At 45.9% G+C, this 22,257-nt stretch overlaps 1 gene segment (V, D, J or C); it reads left to right on the top strand.

Moving 5' to 3' along the window:
* The first annotated feature begins 13,332 nt into the window (after nt 1-13,332).
* On the top strand, nt 13,333-20,699 carry LOC140472489 (Ig kappa chain V region Mem5-like). The segment is given in 4 exon segments: nt 13,333-13,401; nt 13,588-13,882; nt 14,465-14,499; nt 20,371-20,699. Coding segments are annotated over 4 exon segments (708 nt in total).
* The last annotated feature ends 1,558 nt before the right edge of the window (nt 20,700-22,257 follow it).

Raw genomic sequence — 22,257 nt, 5'->3', positions numbered from 1 at the left:
GTCACACTCTTCTGTCTCTGACTACTGGCCATCATTTGAAGGATCTAACCGACAGGGTGTGACTGCCTCCTGAAACACAGTGTCCCTCCCTGATGTGTCACAGTGTTCAGGCTCAGACTCCAGTTCATAATATCTGAGCTGGAGTGTCTTGAGAAAACAACATTGGCTGAAAATATGGTCACTCTGAGCAACAAGACATTCAAAAAAGTTCCACGCAAAAGATTCTTTATAAACATGGAAGCATTCATTTCAGAAAAGTGTTTGCCTGCAATCAGGAATTAGAGGTAGGAGACAGAGAAGAAAGATAATGTATGTGTCCTCCAATGTGCAAGATGTGAACTGTGGGATCTATGCTGGGAGTTTGACTTTTCACAATATTTCTCAATGACTTGGAGGACGGAATGGAGAGCAATATATTCAGGATTGCTGACCACACTGAGTGAGGCAGCTTGGAGGAGGTTACGGAGATAGGGAGGCTAGAGGGCAGGGGGGGATTTGAGAACAATGATGAACATTTGAAAATTGAGGTGTTGCTGAACTGGGAGATAATGCAGGTCAGTGAGAACAGGAGGTGGGGAGCTGGCGATGGGAAAATGCAACTTGGTGTGAGTTCAGATACAAATGTCCGTTTTTTTTACACAGAGGCTGATGCGCATATGGAATGAGCTGCCAGCAGAAGTTTATGAAGGGTGGTGGCTGTGATGGGGGCCAGGACAACATTGGAATAGACATGTTCGGAGTCCCGTGGACATGGCGGGGATTTTCAGTGGCTTTGTAATTTGTAGGTCAGCCTCAAAGATGAGACCAACGTTGTAAAGAATCTGTTTGAGCAGTAGACAGTAGCAGTAGACAAGATGGGATGGAGTTCATACCGGGAGCTGAAGTGGAGGGCTTTGATTTTCTTAATATGTTTCACAGTGAGGCTGGCTCCTCGATACTGACTGCTCTTAGCTGCTGTTCTTTTTACTTACCATTAGAGAGTAGAGTTATAGACACATCGAGTCCTACAGTACGGAGACAAGCCCTTTGACCCAAACTGGTCAATGCCGACCAAAATCTCCATCCACACTAACCCCATTTCCCTGCACTTGACCCATATCCTTCTAATTCTTTCCTATCCATGTGTTTGTCCAAATGCCTTTTATATATTGTTAATGTACCTGCCTTAACCACTTCTGCTGGCAGCTCATTCCATATGCATACCACCTTCTGTGTAAAAAACGTGTCCCTCAGGTTCCCTTTTATTCTTCCTCCTCTAACCATAAACTAATGCCCTCTAGTCCTCGATTCCCCAACCTTGGGGAAAAGGCCGATTGCATTCTCCTACCCATGCTTCTCATGATCTTATATCATTCTATAAGGTCACCCCCTCAGTCTCCTAAGCTTGAAAGAAAAAAGTCTTAGTTTGTCCAACATCTTCCTACAACTCAGACCATCGAGTCCAGGCAACGTCCTTGTAAATTTCTTTTGCACTCTTTCCACTTGAATAACATCCTTCCTTTAGCAAGGTGACCAAAACTGAACACAATACTTCAAATATAGCCTGAAAAACGTCCTGCGTAAATGCAACATAACTTCCCAACATCTATACTCAGTACCCTGACTGATGAAGGGTAGTGTTCCAAAAGCCTTCTTCACTGCCCTGTGATTCCACTTTCAGAGAACTATGGCTTAGTTGGGTGGCACAGTGGCTCAGTGGTGAGCACTGCTGTCTCACAGTGCAAGGGACCTCAGTTTGATTCCCACCTTGGGTGACTGTCTATGTAGAGTTTCCACATTCTCCCTCTGTAGGTTTCCTCCCACAGTCCAAAGATGTGTAGGTTAGGTGAATTGGCGATGCTAAATTGCCCATAGTGTTAGGTGCATTAGTCAGGTATACATGTAGGGGAATAGGTCTGGCTGGGTTACTTTTTCGAGGGTCAGTGTAGACTAGTTGTGCCGAAGCGTCTGTTTCCATACTGTAGAGAATCTAATCTAAAAAAAACCATGAACCCGAACTCCAAAATCTCTCTGTTCCATTACACTCCTTCAGGCCCTACCATTCACCATGAAACTCCTACCTTGATTTAACTTTTTAAAATGCAAGAGCTCACACTTACCCATACTAAACTCCATTAGCCATTTCTCTGCCCACTTCTCCAGCTGATCAAGGTCCTGCTGCAATTTCTGATAACCTTCCTCACTGTCCACGATACTGCCTCTTTTAGTGTCATCTGCAAACTTACTAATGATTTTCACCCAAATCATTGATATAGATAATAAACAGTAATGGTCCCAGCACCGAGCCCTAAGGCACTCCACTACTCACAGGCCTCCAGTCTGACAAGCATCCTTCCACTATTACCCTCTGCTTCCTAGCATCAAGCCAAATGTGTATCCAGTTTTCCAGCTCATCTCAGACTCCATACGATCTAACCTTCCAATGCAGTCTACCACATGGAAACTTATCAAAGGCCTCACTGAAATCCATGTAGACTACATCTACCACCCTACCCTCATCAAACTTCCTGGTCACTTCATAAAAGAACTCCAATAAATTTGTGAGGCACGATCTTCCACTCTCAAAGCCATGCTGACTACTCCTTTTCAAACCCTATCTTTCCAAATGTATGTCTATCGCATCCCTCAGAATCTTCTCAGGTAGCTTACTTACTACAGATGTTAAGCTTACTGTCTATATTTCCCAGACTTTTATTTTGCAGTCCTTCTTGAATAAGGGCACAACATTCACTACCCTCCAATCTTCAAGGACTTTACCTGTGGTGAACGATGATGCAAAAACATCAACCACGCGCCCCTTAATTTCTTCTCTAGCCCTCTTGCAGTATCATGGATATATCTGGTCGAGACCAGGATATTTATCCACCTTCATGTATTCTAATACATCCAATACCTCCTCTTCTGTGATATGGACTGTCCCCAAGATATTGCCACTAACTTCCCCAAGTTCCTAAGTCTTCATGTCTTTTTCCATGGTAAACACAGAGGAGAAATATTAATTGAGAACCTTGCCCATCTTCTGTGGATCTACACATACATGTCGACTTTGGTCCTTGAGAGATCCTATTCTCCCTCTCATTTTTTTTTTCCTTTAACACACTTAAAGTACCTCTTTATCCATCTGATAGTCTCAGCCAAGGCTATCTCTTGCCCCCTTTTCACCCTCCTTATTTCCTTCTTCACTAGACTCCTGTATTTCCTGTATGCCTCCATTGATCTCAGCTGTCAGTACCTGATCCATGCCTCCTTCTTTATTCTGGTCAAAGCCTCAAACCCTGTCATCCAGGGTTTCCTAATCCTGCTAACTTGTCCCTTCACCCTCACAGGAGCATACAGACCTTGAACTCTAGCTATTTCACTTTTAAAGGCCTCCCACTTGCCCAAGGTCCCTTTACCTGCAAACAAACTATTCCAATCTACCCGTACAAGCTCCTGACTAATTCCAACAAAATTCACCTTGACCTAATTTAGAACTTGAAAATGACCAGTTTTGTCCCTCTCCATAACTATTTTAAAATTAATAGAATGATGGTCCTCTTGCAGCATGTGGGAGTTAAGGGTCACCACGGGTGTCCTTGCTGTCTTCACCTGTGAGAAGTGCACCCAACACCAGTTCCTCAAAGACCACGTTAGGGAACTGCAGCTGGAGCTGAAGAACTTCGGATCACTCGGAAGTGATAGGAGATTCAAATGTTACAGGAACAGGTAGGAGATTTTGTGGTCTTGAGCAAGACCCCCGCATGGTATGGTGCCTCCCAAGTGCCAGGGTCAGGGATGTCTCTGATCAAATCGACAGGATTGTAAATGAGTAGGGAGAACAGTTAGAAGTCGTGGTACACATTAGTGCCAATGACACAGGTAGGGAAAGGGATGAGGACCTGAAAAGAGAATATAGGTCATTAGGTTGGAAGCTAGAAGGCAGGACAAGCAGTCTAGTAATCTTAGGATTGCTACCGGTACCACTTGCTAGTGAGGCTAGGTACAGACAGCGAGTGCAGATGAGCATATGGCTGCAGAGCTGGTGTGAAAGGGAGGGCTTCATTTATGTGGATCATTGGGATACCTTCTGGGGAAGGTGGGACCTGTACCATTGGTGCCCCACCGCCTGAACTGGAGGGGCACCAATATCCTGGCAGGAGGTTTGTTAGAGCACTTCAGAAGGGTTTAAACTAGATTGGCAGGGGGGGTCGGAAACTAGGCTATGGATCAGATGATGGCGTAGTTCGCGAACATCCAGATACAGCATCTAGAGAGTCTATGAGGAGGGAGAGACAGTTGATTGGACAAGGTGCAGTAAGTGTGATGGGTTGAATTGTGTCTATTTTAATTCAAGAAGTATCAGGAATAAGGGTGACAAACTCATAGCATGGATCAGTACTTGGAACTATAATGTTGTGTCCATTACAAAGACTTGGATATCACAGTGGCGGGAATGGTTGTTGGATGTATCACGGTTTAAATGTTTCAAAAGACAGAGAGGTGGAGGTCAAAGAGATGGAGGAGTGACATTGTTAATCAGGGATAGTATCACAGCTGCAGAAAGGGAGATCGTCAAGGAAGGTTTGTCTACAGAGTCAGTATGGGTGGAATTCAGGAACGGGAAAGTAGCAGTCGCTTTACTGAGAGTTTCCAAAGCAACCACGACATGGAGGAGCAGATTGGGAGGCAGATTTGAAAAGGTGCACAAGTCACAGGGTTATTGTCATCGGTACTTTTAACTTCTCTCATACTGACTGGAACATCCTTAGTTCAAACTGTTTGGATGGAGCAGTTTTTGTCAAGTGTGTCCAGGAAGTGTTCCTGATGCAATATGCAGATAGGCTGATTGGAGGGGAGGCCATTTTGGATTTGGTGCTTGCAATGAAACATGTTAGGTGTCAGATCTCTCTGTGGGGCAGCGTTTTGGTGATAGTGATCACACTCCCTGACCTTTACTGTAGTCATGGAGAGGAATAGGAGCAGATGATATAGGAAAGTGTTTAATTGGGGAAAGGGAATTGCAATGCTATTAGGCAGGAACTGGGCACCCTAAATTGGGAATAGATATTCTCAGGGAAATTCATGACAGAAATGTGGGGACTGTTTAGGAAGCACTTGTTGATACTGCTGGAGAGTTTTGTCCTGCTGAAGCAAGGAAGGGCTGGTAGGTTGAAGGAACCATGGATGAAAATGGATGTGGAACATATAATCAAGAGGAAGAAGAAAGCTTACTTAAGATTGAGGAGGCAAGGAGCGGAAAAGGCTTTAGAGGGTTACAAGGTAGTCAGGAAGAAACTGAAGAATGGAATTAGGAGAGCTGGAACGGGGCAGGAAAGAGCTTAAGTGGGTAGGATTAAGGAAAACCCTAAGGCACTCTACACTTACATGAGGAACAAGAGGGTGGCCAGAGTGAAGGTAGGGATGACCAGGGATAGTGGAGCGAACTTGCACCTGGAGTCAAAGGATGTAGGGGAGGTCCTTCATGAATACTTTGCTTCAGTATTCGCTACTGAGAGGGACCTTGTCGTTTCTAAGGACAGCGTGAAACAGACTAAAATACGAGAACTGGTTGATGTTAGGAAGGAGGATGTACTGAAAAGTTTGAAAAACATAAGGATAGACAAATTCCCTAGGCCAGACAGGAGATATCCTAGGTTACTACGGGAAGTGAAGGTAGAGATTGCTGCACCTTTGGCGATGATCTTTGCATCCTCACTGTCCACTGGAGTCATGCCAGATGTTTGGAGGGTGGCAAATGTTATTCCGCTCTTCAAGAAAGGGAATAGGGATAATCCTGGGAATTACAGAGCAGTCAGTCTTACATCAGTAGTGGGCAAAGTATTGGGGAGGCTTCAGAGAGACAGGATTTATGATTACTTGGAAAAGCATAATTTGATTAGAGATAGTCAGCATAGCTTTGTAAGGAGCAGGTCATACCTCATAAACCCCATTGAATTATTTGAGGGCGCAACAAAACACATTGATGAAGATAGAAAAGTGGATGTGGTGTCCATGGATTATAGCAAGGTATTTGATTAGGTTCCTCATAATAGGCTCATTCAAAAAGTAAGGAGACAGGGATACAGGGAAATCTGGCTGTCTGGATACAAAATTGGCTCACCCATAGAAGACAGAGGGTGATAGTAGATAGAAAATATTCAGCCTGGAGCTCCGTGACTGGTGGTGTTACACAGGGATCTATCTGGAGCCTCTGCTCTTTGTGATTTTGATAAGTACTTGAATTAGAAAGTGGAAGGCTGCGTTATAAAGTTTAGGCAAAGGTGATGACTGCAGATGCTGGAAACCAGAGTTTAGATCAGAGTGGTGCTGGAAAAGCACAGCAGGTCAGGCAGCATCCGAGGAGCAGGAAAATCTACGTTTTGGGCAAAGGCCCTTCATCAAGAATGGAGGCAGTGAGCTTCTGGGGTGGAGAGATAAATGGGAGAGGTGTGGGGCTGGGGAGAAGGTAGCAAAGAGTACAACAGGTGAATGGGTGTGGGGATGGGGGTGATAAGTGAAAGGGGAGGGTGGAACTTCCCACCTCTCATCTCCACCCTCGCCTCTGACCTATCACCTCCATCCCCACCCCCATTCACCTACCGTGTTAGAAAGCTTGTCAATAACACGAAGGTTGGTGGAGTGGTGGATAGTGTGGAGGGGGTTTGTAGTTTGCAAAATGACATTGACAGAATGCAGAACTGAGCTGATAAGTGGCAGGTGGAGATTAACCTGGAAAAGTGTGAAACAATTCATTTTGGAAGGCCGAATTTGAATGCAGATTATAGGGTTAAAGGCAGGATTCTTTGCAGTGTGGAGGAACAGAGGGATCTTGGGGTCCACATCTATAGATCTCTCAAAGTTGCCACCCAAGTTGATAGGATTTTTAAGAAAGCATATGGTGTGTTGGCTTTCATTAACAGGAAGATTGAGTTTAAGAGCTGCGAGGTTATGCTGCAACTCAATAAAGCCCTGGTTAAACCACACTTGGAATATTGCGTTTAGTTCTGGTTGCTTCATTATAGGAAAAATATGGAAGCTTTCGAGTGTTCAGAGGAGATTTACCAGGATGCTGCCTGGACTGGAGGGCATGTTTTATGAAGAAAGGTTGAGGGAGTTCGGGCTTTCTCATTGGAGTGAAGAAGGATGAGAGGTGACTTGATAGAGGCGTACAAGATGATAGCTTAAAAATATGTTGCTGGAAAAACGCAGCAGGTCAGGCAGCATCAAAGGAGGAGAATCGACGTTTCGGGCATAAGCCCTTCTTCAGGAATCTTCAAGCCCCTGAAGAAGGGCTTATGCCCGAAACGTCGATTCTCATTCTCCTTTGATGCTGCTTGACCTGCTGCATTTTTCCAGAAACACATATTTAAGCTCTGATCTCCAGCATCTGCAGTCCTCACTTTCTCCACGTAAAAGATGATGACAGGCATAGATAAAGTAGATAGCCAGAACCTTTTTACCATGTCAGAAAGTGCATAATTTTAAGGTGGTTGGAGAAAGATTTACGGGAGATGTCAGAGTTAAATTCTTTACACAGAGAATGGTGGGGCGTGGAATGCACTGCCAGCGGTGGTAGTAGAGTCAGATACATTAGGGACATTTAAACAACTCTTGAATACGTAAATAGAGGATAATACAATGTAGACTATGTAGGTTAGTCTGATCTTGGAATATGATAAAAGGCCATCACAGCATCGAGGGCTGAAGGGTCCACACTGTGCTGGACAGTTCTATGTTCTATGTTCTGTGTTCTATGGCCACTGGTCCCAAAGTGCTCCCCCACTGACACCTCCATCAACTGTCCTGCCCTATTTCCCAAGAGTATGTCATGTTTTGCCCCCTCCCCTGGCAGAGCCTCAATATACTGCTTGAGGAAACTTTCCTGGATGTGCTTAACAAATTCCAGCCCATCTAAGCTCTCAACATTCTGGCAGTCCCAGTCTATGTTAGGAAAATTGAAATCGCTTACTATGACAACCCTTTGCTCATGCAGGTCACTCCATCTCCCTGCATATTTGTTCATTTAATTCCCATTGACTTTTTGGGAGCCTGTAGTACAAGCCCAATAAAGTCACCATGCCTTTCTGATTTCTTAGCTCCATTCACAAAGCCTCACTGGATGGCCCTTCAGTTATTTATTTTCTGACTACTGCCATGATACTCACCCTAATCAAAAATGCAACCCCCCCTCCCCTTCTTCCATCACCTCTGTGCTGCCCCTTGCACCTCCACATTCCCTGCCAGTCCTGTCCCTCCCTGAACAATGTTTCTCTAATGGCTATAATATCCCAGACCCACATACCAATCCGTGCCCTGTGTTCATTGGCCTTACCTGTCAGCCCTCTTGCATTGAAATAAATGCAATTTAATTCAACAGGTATTCCTTGCTCCCTGACACATTCCTGCCTGATCTGTCTCTTCAACTTACTATTTCTGATTACTCCTTTGAGCCTCGCACTTGCCTCCCTGCTTTTGAGGCTGCAGCCACCTGCTAATCTACATTAAACCCTCCCTTGTAGCACTAGACTCTGACCACAGCAGAAAGCCCCATTGTAAAAAATAACTGCAAAGTCTGTGAGATCGCAAGGTTGAAACTTCACCAAGAGAGGAAGTGAAAGAAGGAGCTCGGAGCAGCTGGACGTTTGTTACTGAGACGGGAGAAAACTGTGAACCATCTGCACTCCCTGGAATCTGACAGCACAGGAGCAGGCCATTCAGCCCATCATGGCTGTGAGTGACCCAATTAGTCCCACTGCCCCTCTCTCTCCGCATCACCAAGCAGGTCTTTCCTTCTCAACTCGAATTCCAATTCCCTCATATTGACCTGGGTCCACAGCACAAGACTGCCCCTAACACGGGCTCCCAATTAACATCTCATTCACACCCACGGTTCCATTCTGTGTGTGGAATGCTCAAGCCTGTCCTCAATATATCCCACGGCAGGAGCCATCACCATTCTGTACAATTCGGTCCCACTGTTGTAAGTTTGATAGACTTTGAACAAATCCAGCAAGTTAAAAATGTGAGAGATGAAGCACTGTGGGACATCAAAAGCAGCACAATTGTACTTCAGCACAAAGTGCAACATCATGGCCCATTGTAATCCTCCATCTACAATTATCATCAAGCCAGGGGATCAACCTTGGTTCAGTGGAGAGTACAGGAGGTCATGTCAGGAGCAGCACCAGCCACACCTGAAGATGAGTTGTCAATCTGGTGAAATTACCAAATAGGACCACTTGCAAAACAGCACATGCTGCAAGTGATAGACCAAGCTAAGCGATCCCAAACCAATGGATCAGATCTAAGCTCTGTTGTCCTGCCACATCTAGTCATGAATGGTGGTAGACAATCAAACAATTCACTGAAGGAGGAGGCTCCACAAACATCCCCATCTTCACTGACGGAGGAGCTCAACACATCCAGAGCAAAAGGTAAGACAGAAGCATTCACAACAATCTTCTGCCAGAAATGCTAAGTGGTTGATCCGTCTCGGCCTCCTCCAGTGGTCCCCAGAGATCAGTGTTCAACCAATTTGATTCATTCCATGTGATGTCAAGAAATGATCGATAGCACTGGATACTGCAAAGGCTACATGCCCTGACAAAATTTCAGCAAAAGCACTGAAAACATGTGCTCCACAAACAGCCACTCCCTGAGCCAAACTGTTCCAACAACATTGGCATGGACCCAGCAATGTGGAAGTTTGCTCAGGTAGTCCCTGTATATAAAAAGCCCGATAAATCCCACCTGGCATATCAGTCTGCTCTCGATCATCAGCAAATTGCTGGAAGTTGTAATCAACAGTGCTATCAAGCAGCACCTGCTGAGCAATAGCCTGCTCAGTGACACACAGTTTGGATTCCATCAGGGGTCACTCAGTTCCTGACCTCCTTACAGGTTTGATCCATCATGGACAAGAGAGCTGAATTCCAGGTGAGGTGTGAGGGACAACCCTTGACATCAAGGTCGTAATCGACTGAAGGAGCCCTGATATACCTGACACATAGGAAGATGGTCATAGTTGTTGGAGGTTAGTCACTTTACATCCAGGATATTTCTGCAGGAGTTCCTCAGGCTCCTGTCCTCAGCCCAACTATCTTCAGTTGCTTTATCAATGACCTTCCCTCCATCATATGGTCAGAAGTGGGAATGTTTGTCAATGATTGCACAGCATTCAGCACCATTTGCAAACCCTCAGATAATGAAGCAGTCCATGTACAAAAACAGCAAGACCTGGACAATATCCCGACTTGAGCTGATGAGTGGCAAGGAACATTCACACCGTAAAAAGGCCAAATAGTGGCTTTTGCCGTCAAGACAGACTTGAGCCGCCATCACTTGATATTTAATGGCCTTACTGTTACTGAATTCCTCACTACCAACATCCTAATTGTTAACAGAAACACAAACGAGCTCACCAAATCATTAGAATGGCTTCATGAGAAGGTCAGACGCTCATCTCCTGACTCCCTAAAGCCTATTCTCTATCTACAAGGAACAAGTCAGGCATGGAAGAATCCCCACTTGCCTAGATAAGTGCAACTCCAACAACATTGAAGAAGCTTGACACCATCCAGTGCAAAGCAACCTGCTTTATTTGCACCACGAATATCCATTCCATCCACCACCAACGCTCTATATCAGCAGTGTGGACCATCTACAAGATGCACTGCAGAAGTATATCAAAGCTCCTTAGATAGCACCTTCCAAACCCATGACCACTTCTATCAAGAGAGACAAGGGCAGCAGATACATTGGAACAGCACCACCTGAAAGTTTCCCTCCAAGCCATTGACCATCTTGACTTGGAAATATATCAGTGTTCCTTCACTGTCGCTGGGTCAAAATCTTGGAACTCCCTCCCGCAGGGCATTGTGGGTCTACATGCAGAACATGGACTGCAGCAGTGCAAAAAGACAGCACATCACCATCTTCTCAAGGGCATTTCAGGGTGGGGATAATTACTAGCCCAGACATCAACACACACATCTCATGAATTAATTTAAAGGATTTATTAAAATACAAGCAACAAGATTGGGAAATGGAAATCAGGGTTCTAAGCATTCCCTCTGCCATCCTGGGGTGTATGTTTACTGGCTTCTATTTGAATGTCCAGTGGGAAACATTGATCATGGTGAGTGTGGGACTCAGTTTCTTTCTGTTGTTTCTTATTGTCCAGGAAAATACCCTGACATAGAGCCTGATCGTGGAAGGTGAAGGAGAGGGGAAGGGATTGGGTCATATTATAAGTGGAGAGGATGAGTCAGTGGGTCACAGCCTGTCCTGTCACTCCAGCTCACACTGATAGCCTGAGGATCTCCTCTCTCTTCTGGGCATTCATGGAATGAGGTTTGTGTCCAAACAAGTCCCCAGTGAGAATAGGCCAACAGCACAGAACTGCCCTTCATTTGACAAGAATCTGCCTATCTTCCTGAGATACCAAACCCTGGTCAATGTGAGAAATGGGGCCACACTCCAGGAGATGACATCTTCTGGGGTCAGGGGTTAACATCCGTTCGAGGGGCAGAACAGAGGGAGATTTACCTTGCATTTAACTATTGCCATTAACAACACTATGGGAAGGAGCGTGACAGAAAAAGATAGACAGAGAGAGAGAGACAGGCAGACAGAAAGAGATAGATGGAGAATGTGTGTGAGACAGGTGGGGTGGAGGAGCATCTGAAAAAGTGAGATTGGGGGAGTGAGTGAGAGATAGAGATGGTGGAGTTGAGGGTTGGAGAGAAATAGTGTGTGAGACGGGGGACGGGGATAGAGAGAGTGGGAGAGAAAGAGACCAAGAAAAAGAGAAAGTGGGTCTGAGACCAAGGAAAAGAGAAAGTGGGTCTGAGAGGATTTAAGAGAGAGTGAGTAGGGTTCAGTGTGATCAAGAGAGAGACGAACAGACAGACAGACAGGAGCAGGAGATGACACAGAATGGCACAGAAGGAGAGAGAGAAAACTGTGAATGAAGGGATATAAAGAGGGAAAAAGAGAGAAAGGAGGAGGAATAGAAAGGGTCTGATACTCAGGTGAAGGCTTTTAACTAGAGCGAGAGAAGGAATGAGTGAGGAAAATGGAGTGAGAAATGGAGAAATTGAAACAGACTGAGGGAGAGTGAGCAAGTTGGAGAGACTAACTATGAGACAGAATGAGAGAGAGAGAATACGAGAGAACCTGAAAAATGGTGAGAGAGAAAGAGGTGGCAGATGTGAGACAGCAAGAGAGGGAGAGAGACAAAGAGAGCGACAGGTTCTGGTTACCACACTTTCAGCAGGATGTGATTGAAAGTGAGAAGGTATGGAGGAGATTTCCCAGGTTGTAGACCTTGGCCTAGAGGGTCTGAGCTATGAGGAAAGATTAGAAAGACTGGGGATGTTTTCCTTGGAGCAGTGAAGGATGAGAGGGGACATGATAGAGGGGTATAAGATTATGAGGGGTAGAGATAGAGTGGATAGGAAGGCACTATTTCGACATGTGGAGGGGTCAGTAACCAAAGGCATAGATTGAAGTTAACAGACATGGACGCATAGAAACCTAGAACAGGTGTAGGCCATTCGGTCCTTTGAGTCTGCTCTGTCATTCTGTATGATCATGGCTGATTCTCTCTCTCAAAGCCATATTCCGCTTTCTCCCCATTCCCCTTGATGCTGATAAAACATCAAAAATGATCCTTTTTTTTCTTGAATATATTCAATGTCCTGTCCTCCACAGCCTTCTGTGTGAGAGAAATCCACAGATCGACCATCCTCTGAGTGAAAAAATGTTTCCTAATCTCAGTCCGAAATGGTCTATCACATTTCCCCTGAGACTGTCCCCTGGTTCCAGACTCCCCAACCAGGGGAAACCTCCTCCCCACATCGAGTCAGTCCTGCCCTGTTGGAATCATTTCAATCCTTGCAAACCTCAGCGAATCCAGGCCCAGTTGAGGAATAAGGCGGAGAGGAAAATTGAGAAGAAATGTTTTCACCCAGAGGGTGGTGGGAGTCTGGAACTCACTGCCTGAAAGGCTGGTTGACTCACAAACTCTCGGAACATTGAAGGAATGTTTAGGTATTCACTTGTCTTGCTGTAGCCCCCAGGGCTGTGAATCAAGAGCTGGAGAATGGGATTTGTGTCATCAGTTCATTGTTGACCAGCACAGAAGCAATGGGCCAAATGGTCTTATTCAGTTTGTTCACTTCAATGACTGTCTGAGACAGACAGAGAGAGAGAAGAGGAAGTGTAAGGGGCTGATGTGGCTCTCTCTGTCTGATGCCATTTACATACTGAGGAACACCCAGTCAGACTTTCACAGGCTGCAGCTTTATAAAGCAGAGCCCAGTGAAGGGAGAGTTTATCAGGAACCAGGCCCAGGGACAGGAGCACACACCATGATTTCACACATCCAGCTGATCTGGCCCCTGGCATTCTGCATCGCAGGTAAAAATCTTTCTCCTTCCACCTTGAATCTTTAGCTGCTCTCCATTTCATTCCAATTCCACTGACTTGTGATTGAAGGCAAAATGCTGAAACCAGAGGAATACTCAGTGTCTCCAACAATCTCTCATTTGACAGGCTCTTTCTGTGACAGTTCTGACTTCACTGTGTTTCTCTCTGACCCCTCAGGTATCAATGGGGACATCATCATGAGCCAGTCTCCCCCGGTGCTGTCGGTGGGACTGGGACAGACCGCAACCATCACCTGTACGGCCAGTCAAAATATTGATAATGATCTTTCCTGGTACCAACAGCAAGAAGGTCAGAAGCCAAGTCTCCTAATCTATGGTGCAACAACTCGATTCACAGGAGTCTCTGAGCGATTCACCGGCAGTGGATATAATATAGAATTCACCCTGACAATCAGTAATGTCCAGGAATTGGATGTCGGTGACTATTATTGTATGCAAGATGATACCTACCCTCTACACAGTGATACAGAGCCATACAAAAACCTGAGTAGACAGAGGATCATCTCCTGCATTTACACATCCCACAGTTACATAAAATATATAATAATCGACACAAAGTCCCACCTCCTGGACTGACAAATTCATAGCTTATATAGAAATGAAACTGAACAAATTACCCCATGCTAACATTGTCACTGTCCACTACACACTCCAGTCCCTGTGGTGTCCACCACTCACTGAAGGCCTCAAGTTTCCCTCTTACACTCCATGGTCACATGGGAAGAGCAGCTGCAAGATTTAACATCGAAAAATAAATTTCACAAACTGCACAAGCTCAGCTGGAAACAACCTAGTGTGAGTGAGAGGGATAGAGAGAAGAGAGAGAAAGAATGAGAGAAAAGGAGAGAAAGAAAGGCATGAGCGAAACAGAGAGACAGAGAGAGAGAGGATGACAGTGGGTGAGAGACAACAAAGAGACAAGGAGAATGTGAGAGTGGTTGAGACAGACAGAGAGAGGGAGAGGGTGGGAGAAACAGACAGAAGCAGAGAGCAGAGGTTTTTGTACAGCCTCTGCACTGGGAACTCTCACTGTGGCTTACTTTCGGTAAAGGAACCAAGCTCAGACTGAGTAAGTAAACCCTTTTAATACAAAACTTGCTGAAACACAAATGCTGAATTGTTGAAGGTGTAAGTGGGGAGCTGCAGTGAATGAAATGGTTGATTGAGGAGCACTGTGTCTAACAGGGTGTCCAGCTGTATCTCTTTAGTTCCATTGCCCCCTTTAAACAGCAAGATATAAGTCAGTCAGTTTTACTCACCGTGTGGAGGAGCTCTGTCCATTTGCAGCCTGTGGTCCCATTCCTGCAGCATGGAGTGTAATCAGTGAGTAGCCTCCTGCCAGTCTCAGTGTGATGGACACGGGCAGAGTTTGATCTGAGCTCTGGCTTCCTGTCCCAGTCTCTGATCTCACTGACCTCAGCAGCAGCAGCAGCAGCAGCACAGTGAGACACCGAGCTCCCACCTCCCCCAGCTTTAACTCTGCTTAATCACACAATCACAGAATTGTTACAGCGCACACGGAGGCCATTCTGTCCATCCTGTCTATACTGGCTCTCTGAATGAGCAATTCACTGAGTGTCATTCTCCTGCCTTCTCCCTGTCACCCTGCATATTGTTCCTTTTCAAATAACAGTCTCATTCCCTTCAGAATGTTTCAATTGAAGCTGCCTCCACCCCACTCTCAGGCAGTGCATTGCACACCTTAACCACTCACTGGCTGAACATGTTTTTCCTTATTTGACTTTTGCTTCTTTTACCAATCACTTCCAATCTGTGGCCTCTCGCTCTCAATCCTTTCAAGAGTTGAAACATTTTTTCCACGTTTGCTCTGATCAAACCCGTCCTGATTTTGAATTCCTCGAACAAATCCCCTCTCAGACATCTCTTCTCCAGTCTATCACATAACTGAGGTTTCTCATTCCTGGAACAATCTTTGGGAGTGTTGTCTACCCTCTCTACAAAACATTGACATCCTCCTGAATTATTTACATTATCTCACCCCATCAGGATTTCACAGACCTCTATCTGGTCACCCCTCAGCTTCCTGCACCTCAGGGTCCAGCCTCTCATAGTCATTGAGTTGTATGGCACTGAAATAGACCCTTCGGTCCAATTCCTCTGCGCCGACCAGATATCCTAAACTGATTGAGTCCCCTTTGCCAGTATTTGGCCCATATCTCTTAAAATGGTTCCTATTCATGTGTACATCCAAATGTCTTTTAAATGCTGTAATTGTATGCGCCACATTCACTTCCTCTGGCAGCTTGTTCTATATATGCACCGCCGTCTGCATGAAAATGTTACTCCTCGGACCCCTTTTGAATCTTCCGCTCTCCTCTTAAACCTATGCCTCCAGATTTGGACTCGCCCGTCTTAGGGAAAAGACCTTAGCTGTTTACCAAATCTGTGCCCCTCATGGTTTTTTAAATCTCTGTCAGGTCACCTCTGAGCCCCAGACTATTCAGTCTCTCCCTCTTGCTCAAACCCTCCACTCCTAGCAAACTCCTTGTAAATAATTTCTGCACCTTTTCCTGTTTAATAACATCCTTCCTGTGCATCCGAACTGCTAGGGCTCTGTTCGACAACACTCCCCAGGGTGCTACTATTAATCCCCAGGGTCCTACAATGAATCCCCAGGGTCCTACCATTAATCCCCAGGCCCTACCATTAATCCCCAGGGCCCTACCATTAATCCCCAGGCCCTACATTAATCACCAGGCCCTACCATTAATCCCCAGGGCCCTACCATTAATCCCCAGGCCCTACCATTAATCCCCAGGCCCTACCATTAATCCCCAGGCCCTACCATTAATCCCCAGGCCCTACCATTAATCCCCAGGGCCCTACCATTAATCCCCAGGCCCTACCATTAATCCCCAGGGCCCTACCATTAATCCCCAGGCCCTACCATTAATCCCCAGGCCCTACCATTAATCCCCAGGGCCCTACCATTAATCCCCAGGCCCTACCATTAATCCCCAGGGCCCTACCATTAATCCCCAGGCCCTACCATTAATCCCCAGGGCCCTACCATTAATCCCCAGGCCCTACCATTAATCCCCAGGCCCTACCATTAATCCCCAGGGTCCTACCATTAATCCCCCGGCCCTACCATTAACTGTGTAAGTCCTGCCTTTCCAAAATGCAACATCTTGCACTTATCTAAATTGAACACCATCTGTCACTCCTCAGCCATTGGCCGAACTGATCAAGGTCCTGCTGTACTGTGAGATAATCTTCTTCATTATCCACTTCACCACCAATTTTGATGTAATCTGCAAACTTACTAAACTTACCTACTATATTCACATCAAGATCATTTATTTAAATCATGAAAATAGTAAGCCCAGCACTGATATTTATGGCACATCGCTGGTCACAGACTTCCAGTCCAAAAAGCCGCCCTCTACCACCACCCTTTGTCTCCTGCCTCAGGTCATTTTTTTATCCAAATGAGGAGCTCACCCTGGAACTCATGTGATCTAACCTTCCTACTCAGTCTACCATGGCTAACCTTGTCAAATGCTTTGTTCAAATCCAGGTGGACAATGTCAATTGCTCTGCCTTCATCAATCTTCTTTGCTTCCTCTTCAAAAAAACTCAATCAAGTTAGTGAGAAATGATTTCCAATCCACAAAGCCACATTAACTATCCCTTTATGTCCTCCAGATTCCTCACGCAGTCCAAAGATATCTAAGTTAGATGGATTGGTCATGCTAAATTGCCCAAAGTGTACAGGAATGTGCAGGCTAAGTGAATTAGCCATCTTTAAGGGGACCTATTCACTCCCTAGTTACACTTTTGCCCTTTTCTTATTTACAATATTTCGACCACTACTGTCTCAAAACAGCAAGGAATTGAGTGCCATTCCACAAATATACCTCGACTGTCCCTGAACTACGAGCTTTATGATTCACTTCAGGACTTTGCTGCAACCTTTAACCCCAGTTCATTCACTCTGATGTGTTCTTACCCAACGGAAGTCTGTGTTTTCCCAAGTGAATCATTTCGAATCTGGATTCCTTTTCCATGGTCAACCTCAAGCTTATGATACAATGATCACTCTTCCCTTAATATCCTCGCACTGACACTTGATTTACTTGGGCCTCCTCATTCCCAAGATCCAGGTGTAACAGAGCCTCCTTTCTCATTGGACTGGAAACACACAGCTGGAGAAAGTTCACCTGAGCACCCTCTCACAACACTGGCCCCTCTCTGCCCTTCACAATGATACTATCCCAGTCTATGAGGATAATTAAAGCTCTGCCCCTCCCCACCCCCCACCCCCGCCTCCCGAGCCACCCCATTTATAACAACTCTATGTAGTGATTTGACAGACCCTGTAAATTTCTTGCAGATGTGTTCTTCGACTTTCCACTTGATGTTGATCTTTGGACTGCACTGAGGATTCTGTGAACCTTGGTGTTTCTCTCTGATATTCCCCCCTGGCTCCCACAGCCCAACAAGTCAGTTTAAACTCTCTCCAACAGCATCAACAAATCATCCCATAAGGAACTCAGTCGCAGCTCTATTCAGGAGCATCCCATTCAGTCTGTAACAGGTAACATCTCGCCCACAGCCAGTCGCAATGCCCTAAGAATCTAAAGCCCTCCCTGCTAGACTCTCTTTCCAGTCTCTTATTCATCCGTCTTATCTTCCTGTTTTTATTCTCACTTATTTGGGACACTGGGAGTAATGTGCACATGCCTACGTTTCAGCTCCTGCTCTGAACTCCCTCCCGAAGACCCTAAATTCTGACTGCAGGACCACATCCCCTTTCTGCCTCTGTCACTGAGACCAATGTGGACCCCGACTGCTGCCTGTTCCCCCTCTCCCCTCAGGGTGCTCTGCAGCTGCTCAGTGACATCCTTGACCCTGGCACCAGGAAGACAACACACCATCCTGGATTCCCATCTGCAGCTGCAGAAACACTTATCGATTGCACTCACTCTCGAATCTCCTCTCACGATCGCTCTTCCGGTCTTCCTTGTGCCCCCGTGTACAGCTGAGCCCTCCCCATGGTGCCATGGACTTGGCTCTGGCTACACTCCCCAGATGAACCATCATTCTCATCAGGATTCTGAACTAAATCCTGGTTGGCGCGTGGGATGCACTTGGGGATTCCTGTAGTAGCTGCCTGGTCCGTTTGGAATGTCTGCTGCTCCCCCACTCCCTCTCTCCCTGCATACTCTGAAGCTGCAGAGTGACCACATCTAGAAACGTGCTCTCCACCGAGCTCTCAGCCTCACGGACTCTCCGCACTGACACCAGCTGCTGCTCAAGCACCGAAACCCGGAGCTCCAACTGCTGTCACTGACCACACTTCCGACACACATGGTATTCCAGGAGCTGGGAAGTATCCTGAAATTCCCACATAGGTGCACATTCTCTCCACTCTTTGGTCATCTCTTGGCAAAGTTCTGATGCTAAACAGCTCCAGCAGGACTCACAGTCCAGTGGGTTCAGTGTTCCAGGGTTTTGGGGAAACTCTCCAGAAGACTTTAAGAAATAGGAGCAGAAATCAGCCATTCAGCCCATTGAATCTGCTCTGCCATTTGATCTTGGCAGATATGATTCTCAACTCCATTCTCCTGCCTTCTCCACAGGAACGTTCAATCCCCTTAACAATCACGAACTTATCTATCTCTATCTTAAATTTACTCTTCCCTCTGTAGCAATGAGTTCCACAGATTCACCACCCTCTGGCTGAAGAAATTCCTCCTCATCTCAGCTCGATAGGGTCGGCCCTTCATTCTGAGGCTGTGCCTTGGTTACCTAGTCTCTCCTGTTTTCGGAAACATCTCCGCATACACTCTTTTTTTGCTGATCAGTATTCCATAAAATTCAATAAGATCCCTCCTCATCCTTCTAAACTCCATTGAGTACAGACCCAGAGTCCTCAATCACGCCTCATTTGACAAGCCCTTCATCCCCAGGATCATTCATTTAACCTCTCCAATGCCAGCACATTGTTTCTTAGAACATGGCTCCCAAATCTGCTCACAATATTCCAAATGCAGTCTGACCAGAGCCTTTCACAGCCTCAGCAATACATCTCTGACCTTGTATTCTGGCCCTATTGAAATGAATGCAAACATTTCATTTGCCTTCCCAAACACAAACTGGACCGGCCTGTTGACCTGAAGTGAAACCTGAATGAGGTTTGTGCTTGAGATTTCCAAAGCATTTCCTCATTTAGAAAACAGCCTTTGCATCTCTTCTTCCTCCCAAAGTGCGTAATCTCACACTGTAACACATTGTATTCTATCTGCCCCTTCTTTGCCCACTCTCTGAGCCTATCCAGGACCTTTTCAGACTTCCCACTTCCTCAACACTACCAGATAACCAACATCACCTTCCCTGTTTGGTCTTCCCGACACTGGTTGCCTTTTGACATCACAGGCGAAGAGTTTAGATTTGGGTTTCCCACCCTTACTCTTTGTGGGAACAGATTCTGAATGATCTCTGTCTTGTCACTTGAGGGTTACCACTGCCCTGACACTGATTTCCCATCATGTCACTGGTTCCATTCCACTTTTACTAAATTACCGAAACATTCAGTAAAATGTAAACTTTTACACTTGCTCCATGGTTCTCGATTTCCATCCCTAATTTCAATCTCACTGAGTTCTGATCACTGTCACTGAAATGATCGCCATCTTTTAGTTCTCCCAGCTGCCCACATTCATTCCCCAAACGACGGTCCAAAACTGTCCCTTCTGTTTCACCATCACCTTCTCAGGGGAAATTAGGGATGGACAATAAATTCTGCTCCTGCCAGTGACACTCGTACCCCAAGAATCAATTTAAAAAATGTAAATTCTTTTGTCTGGTTTATTAGGTATTGGAGACAAATATACAAACATTTTACCAGTGAATATTCTGAGAATTGAAATCCCTTTGAATGGCAGGGATTAAAATTGTTTCTCTTGTCTTTAAGGCCGTGAGAACTCTCAGCCCAAGCTGACCCTGCTGCCCCCCTCCACGGAGCAGGTAGATGCCAAGGGCACTGCCACCCTGGTGTGTCTTGCCAATCACTTCTATCCCGATGAGCTGGAGGTGCAGTGGAAGAAGGATGGTGCAGTCATTTCGGACGGGGTTCAGACCAGCAACTACCTGCGAGCTTCGGACAGCACCTACAGTGTCAGCAGCCTGCTGACCCTCTCTGGGTCTGACTGGGAGTCCAACGCTCGCTTCTCCTGTGCCCTCACCCACGTGACTCTTCCCTCCCCCCTCAGCAAGAGCATCAGGAGATCAGAATGTGTGTAGAGTATTTGAGACAGTCCACAGAGGAGACACAACTTTAAACAGAACAGGGCTGAGCTGGCAGGACAAAGATTATTGTCAGCACCGAATTTCAACTCTCTTCCTTCTCAGGACTGGCTCAGAGACACTTCTGAAGTTCTGGAGTAAAGGTAGTTCATTGGGACAGCGTAGATAGAGCTTTACGCTGTGTCAAACCCCATGCTCTCCCTGTTCTGGGACTGTTTGATTGGGACAGGGTTAATTTGTGATGCCAAGTAAAATCTCTTGAAGTTGCTGAAGGCTGTCAGCTGTACAAAACAATGTGAACCTTCGAAATTTCTGCTTCAATAAATCAGATCTCCTTCCTGCTCAGCAGCCAGTTCCAATTGAAGGTTTTTGTCAATATTTGAAGGGCAGGATTCTCATGCTATTGAGAAAATCTCCACAAGTTTTTTCCTCAAAAGCCATTGTAGCTGTGAATTTGTGCAGCTTCCTCTGTCTGGGCTGTTAATTGCAGTCTGTTTTCTGTCAATGTCAGTCTGGAAAAGGGAATAAAGATGATGAAGATTCAGTCTCTGTCTCTGTGTGCTTTGGAAATGGACCACTCCATTCAGCGGATTAGCTGCATGTCAGCATGACATTGTCACAACTGGCGACGTGGCCTGTCAATCCGTGGTAGATGATACTGACAGCCAATCAGCAATCAGTTTCAAATAATCCAGTTGTTCTGGAATCTGTGGAGGTTACAAGATTCCAAACAGAATAGAAACTGAAAGCTGTTGGGATTCAATAATTACAATCTGAGGCATTCCGTGTTCACTCTCTGGTCCAAACTCAGGTGCTGGGATCGCACTGTGCACTCTCTGCTGCATGCTGTGTTGTACCTGAAATGATCTGAGGCAAATCACTGACACTGCAGGCTGGGTGTCTCTCTGAGTGAGTGTACTACATAATGCTGCCTGTAGGTGTCACTCTGAGTGTGGGTGTGTTATTCAAAGAGACACCTACAGGCAGGTGGGTTGTGTGCGTGTTACTCAGTGCTGCCTAACTCTGTGTGTGTGTGTGTGCGTGTGTGTTAACTCAGGGTTGCCTGTAGGTGTGTCTCTGAGTGTGTGTGTGTTATTCTGCACTGCTTGTAGGCATCTCACTAAGTGTCAGTGTGTTCCTCTGTGTTGCCTGCAGGTTTCTCTGAGTGATGGATAGAGAATAGGCTTTGCGATGGGGATTGAAGTTTAGGCCTTAATCTTCTCAAATCTCAGGTGAAAAACAATTTAGCCTGAGATGGCAGCTCATTGAGGTGGCCAAAGTTAAAAATCACACAACACCAGATTAGAGTCCAACTGGTTTCTTTGGAAGTACAAGCTTTCGGAGTGCTGCTCCTTCATCAGGTGGCGAGTGGGGCAGGATCATAGGACACAGACTTTGTCCTGAAATTGGAATGGCAGCTAAGAAAGGTGAATACTGAGAGTGTGTTCTCAGTAAAGGAGGGATTTCAGAGGCAGTGCACACTGTGCTCCCTAATGTGCTCCCCAATTACAAGGAGCCGGGGTCATTACAGTTGTGGTTGTCTGCTCAGCCAGTG

The sequence above is a fragment of the Chiloscyllium punctatum genome, unplaced genomic scaffold, assembly GCF_047496795.1.
Source record: "Chiloscyllium punctatum isolate Juve2018m unplaced genomic scaffold, sChiPun1.3 scaffold_347, whole genome shotgun sequence".
Classification (NCBI taxonomy): Eukaryota; Metazoa; Chordata; class Chondrichthyes; order Orectolobiformes; family Hemiscylliidae; genus Chiloscyllium; species Chiloscyllium punctatum.
This window is presented reverse-complemented; position numbering and strand designations above follow the sequence as displayed.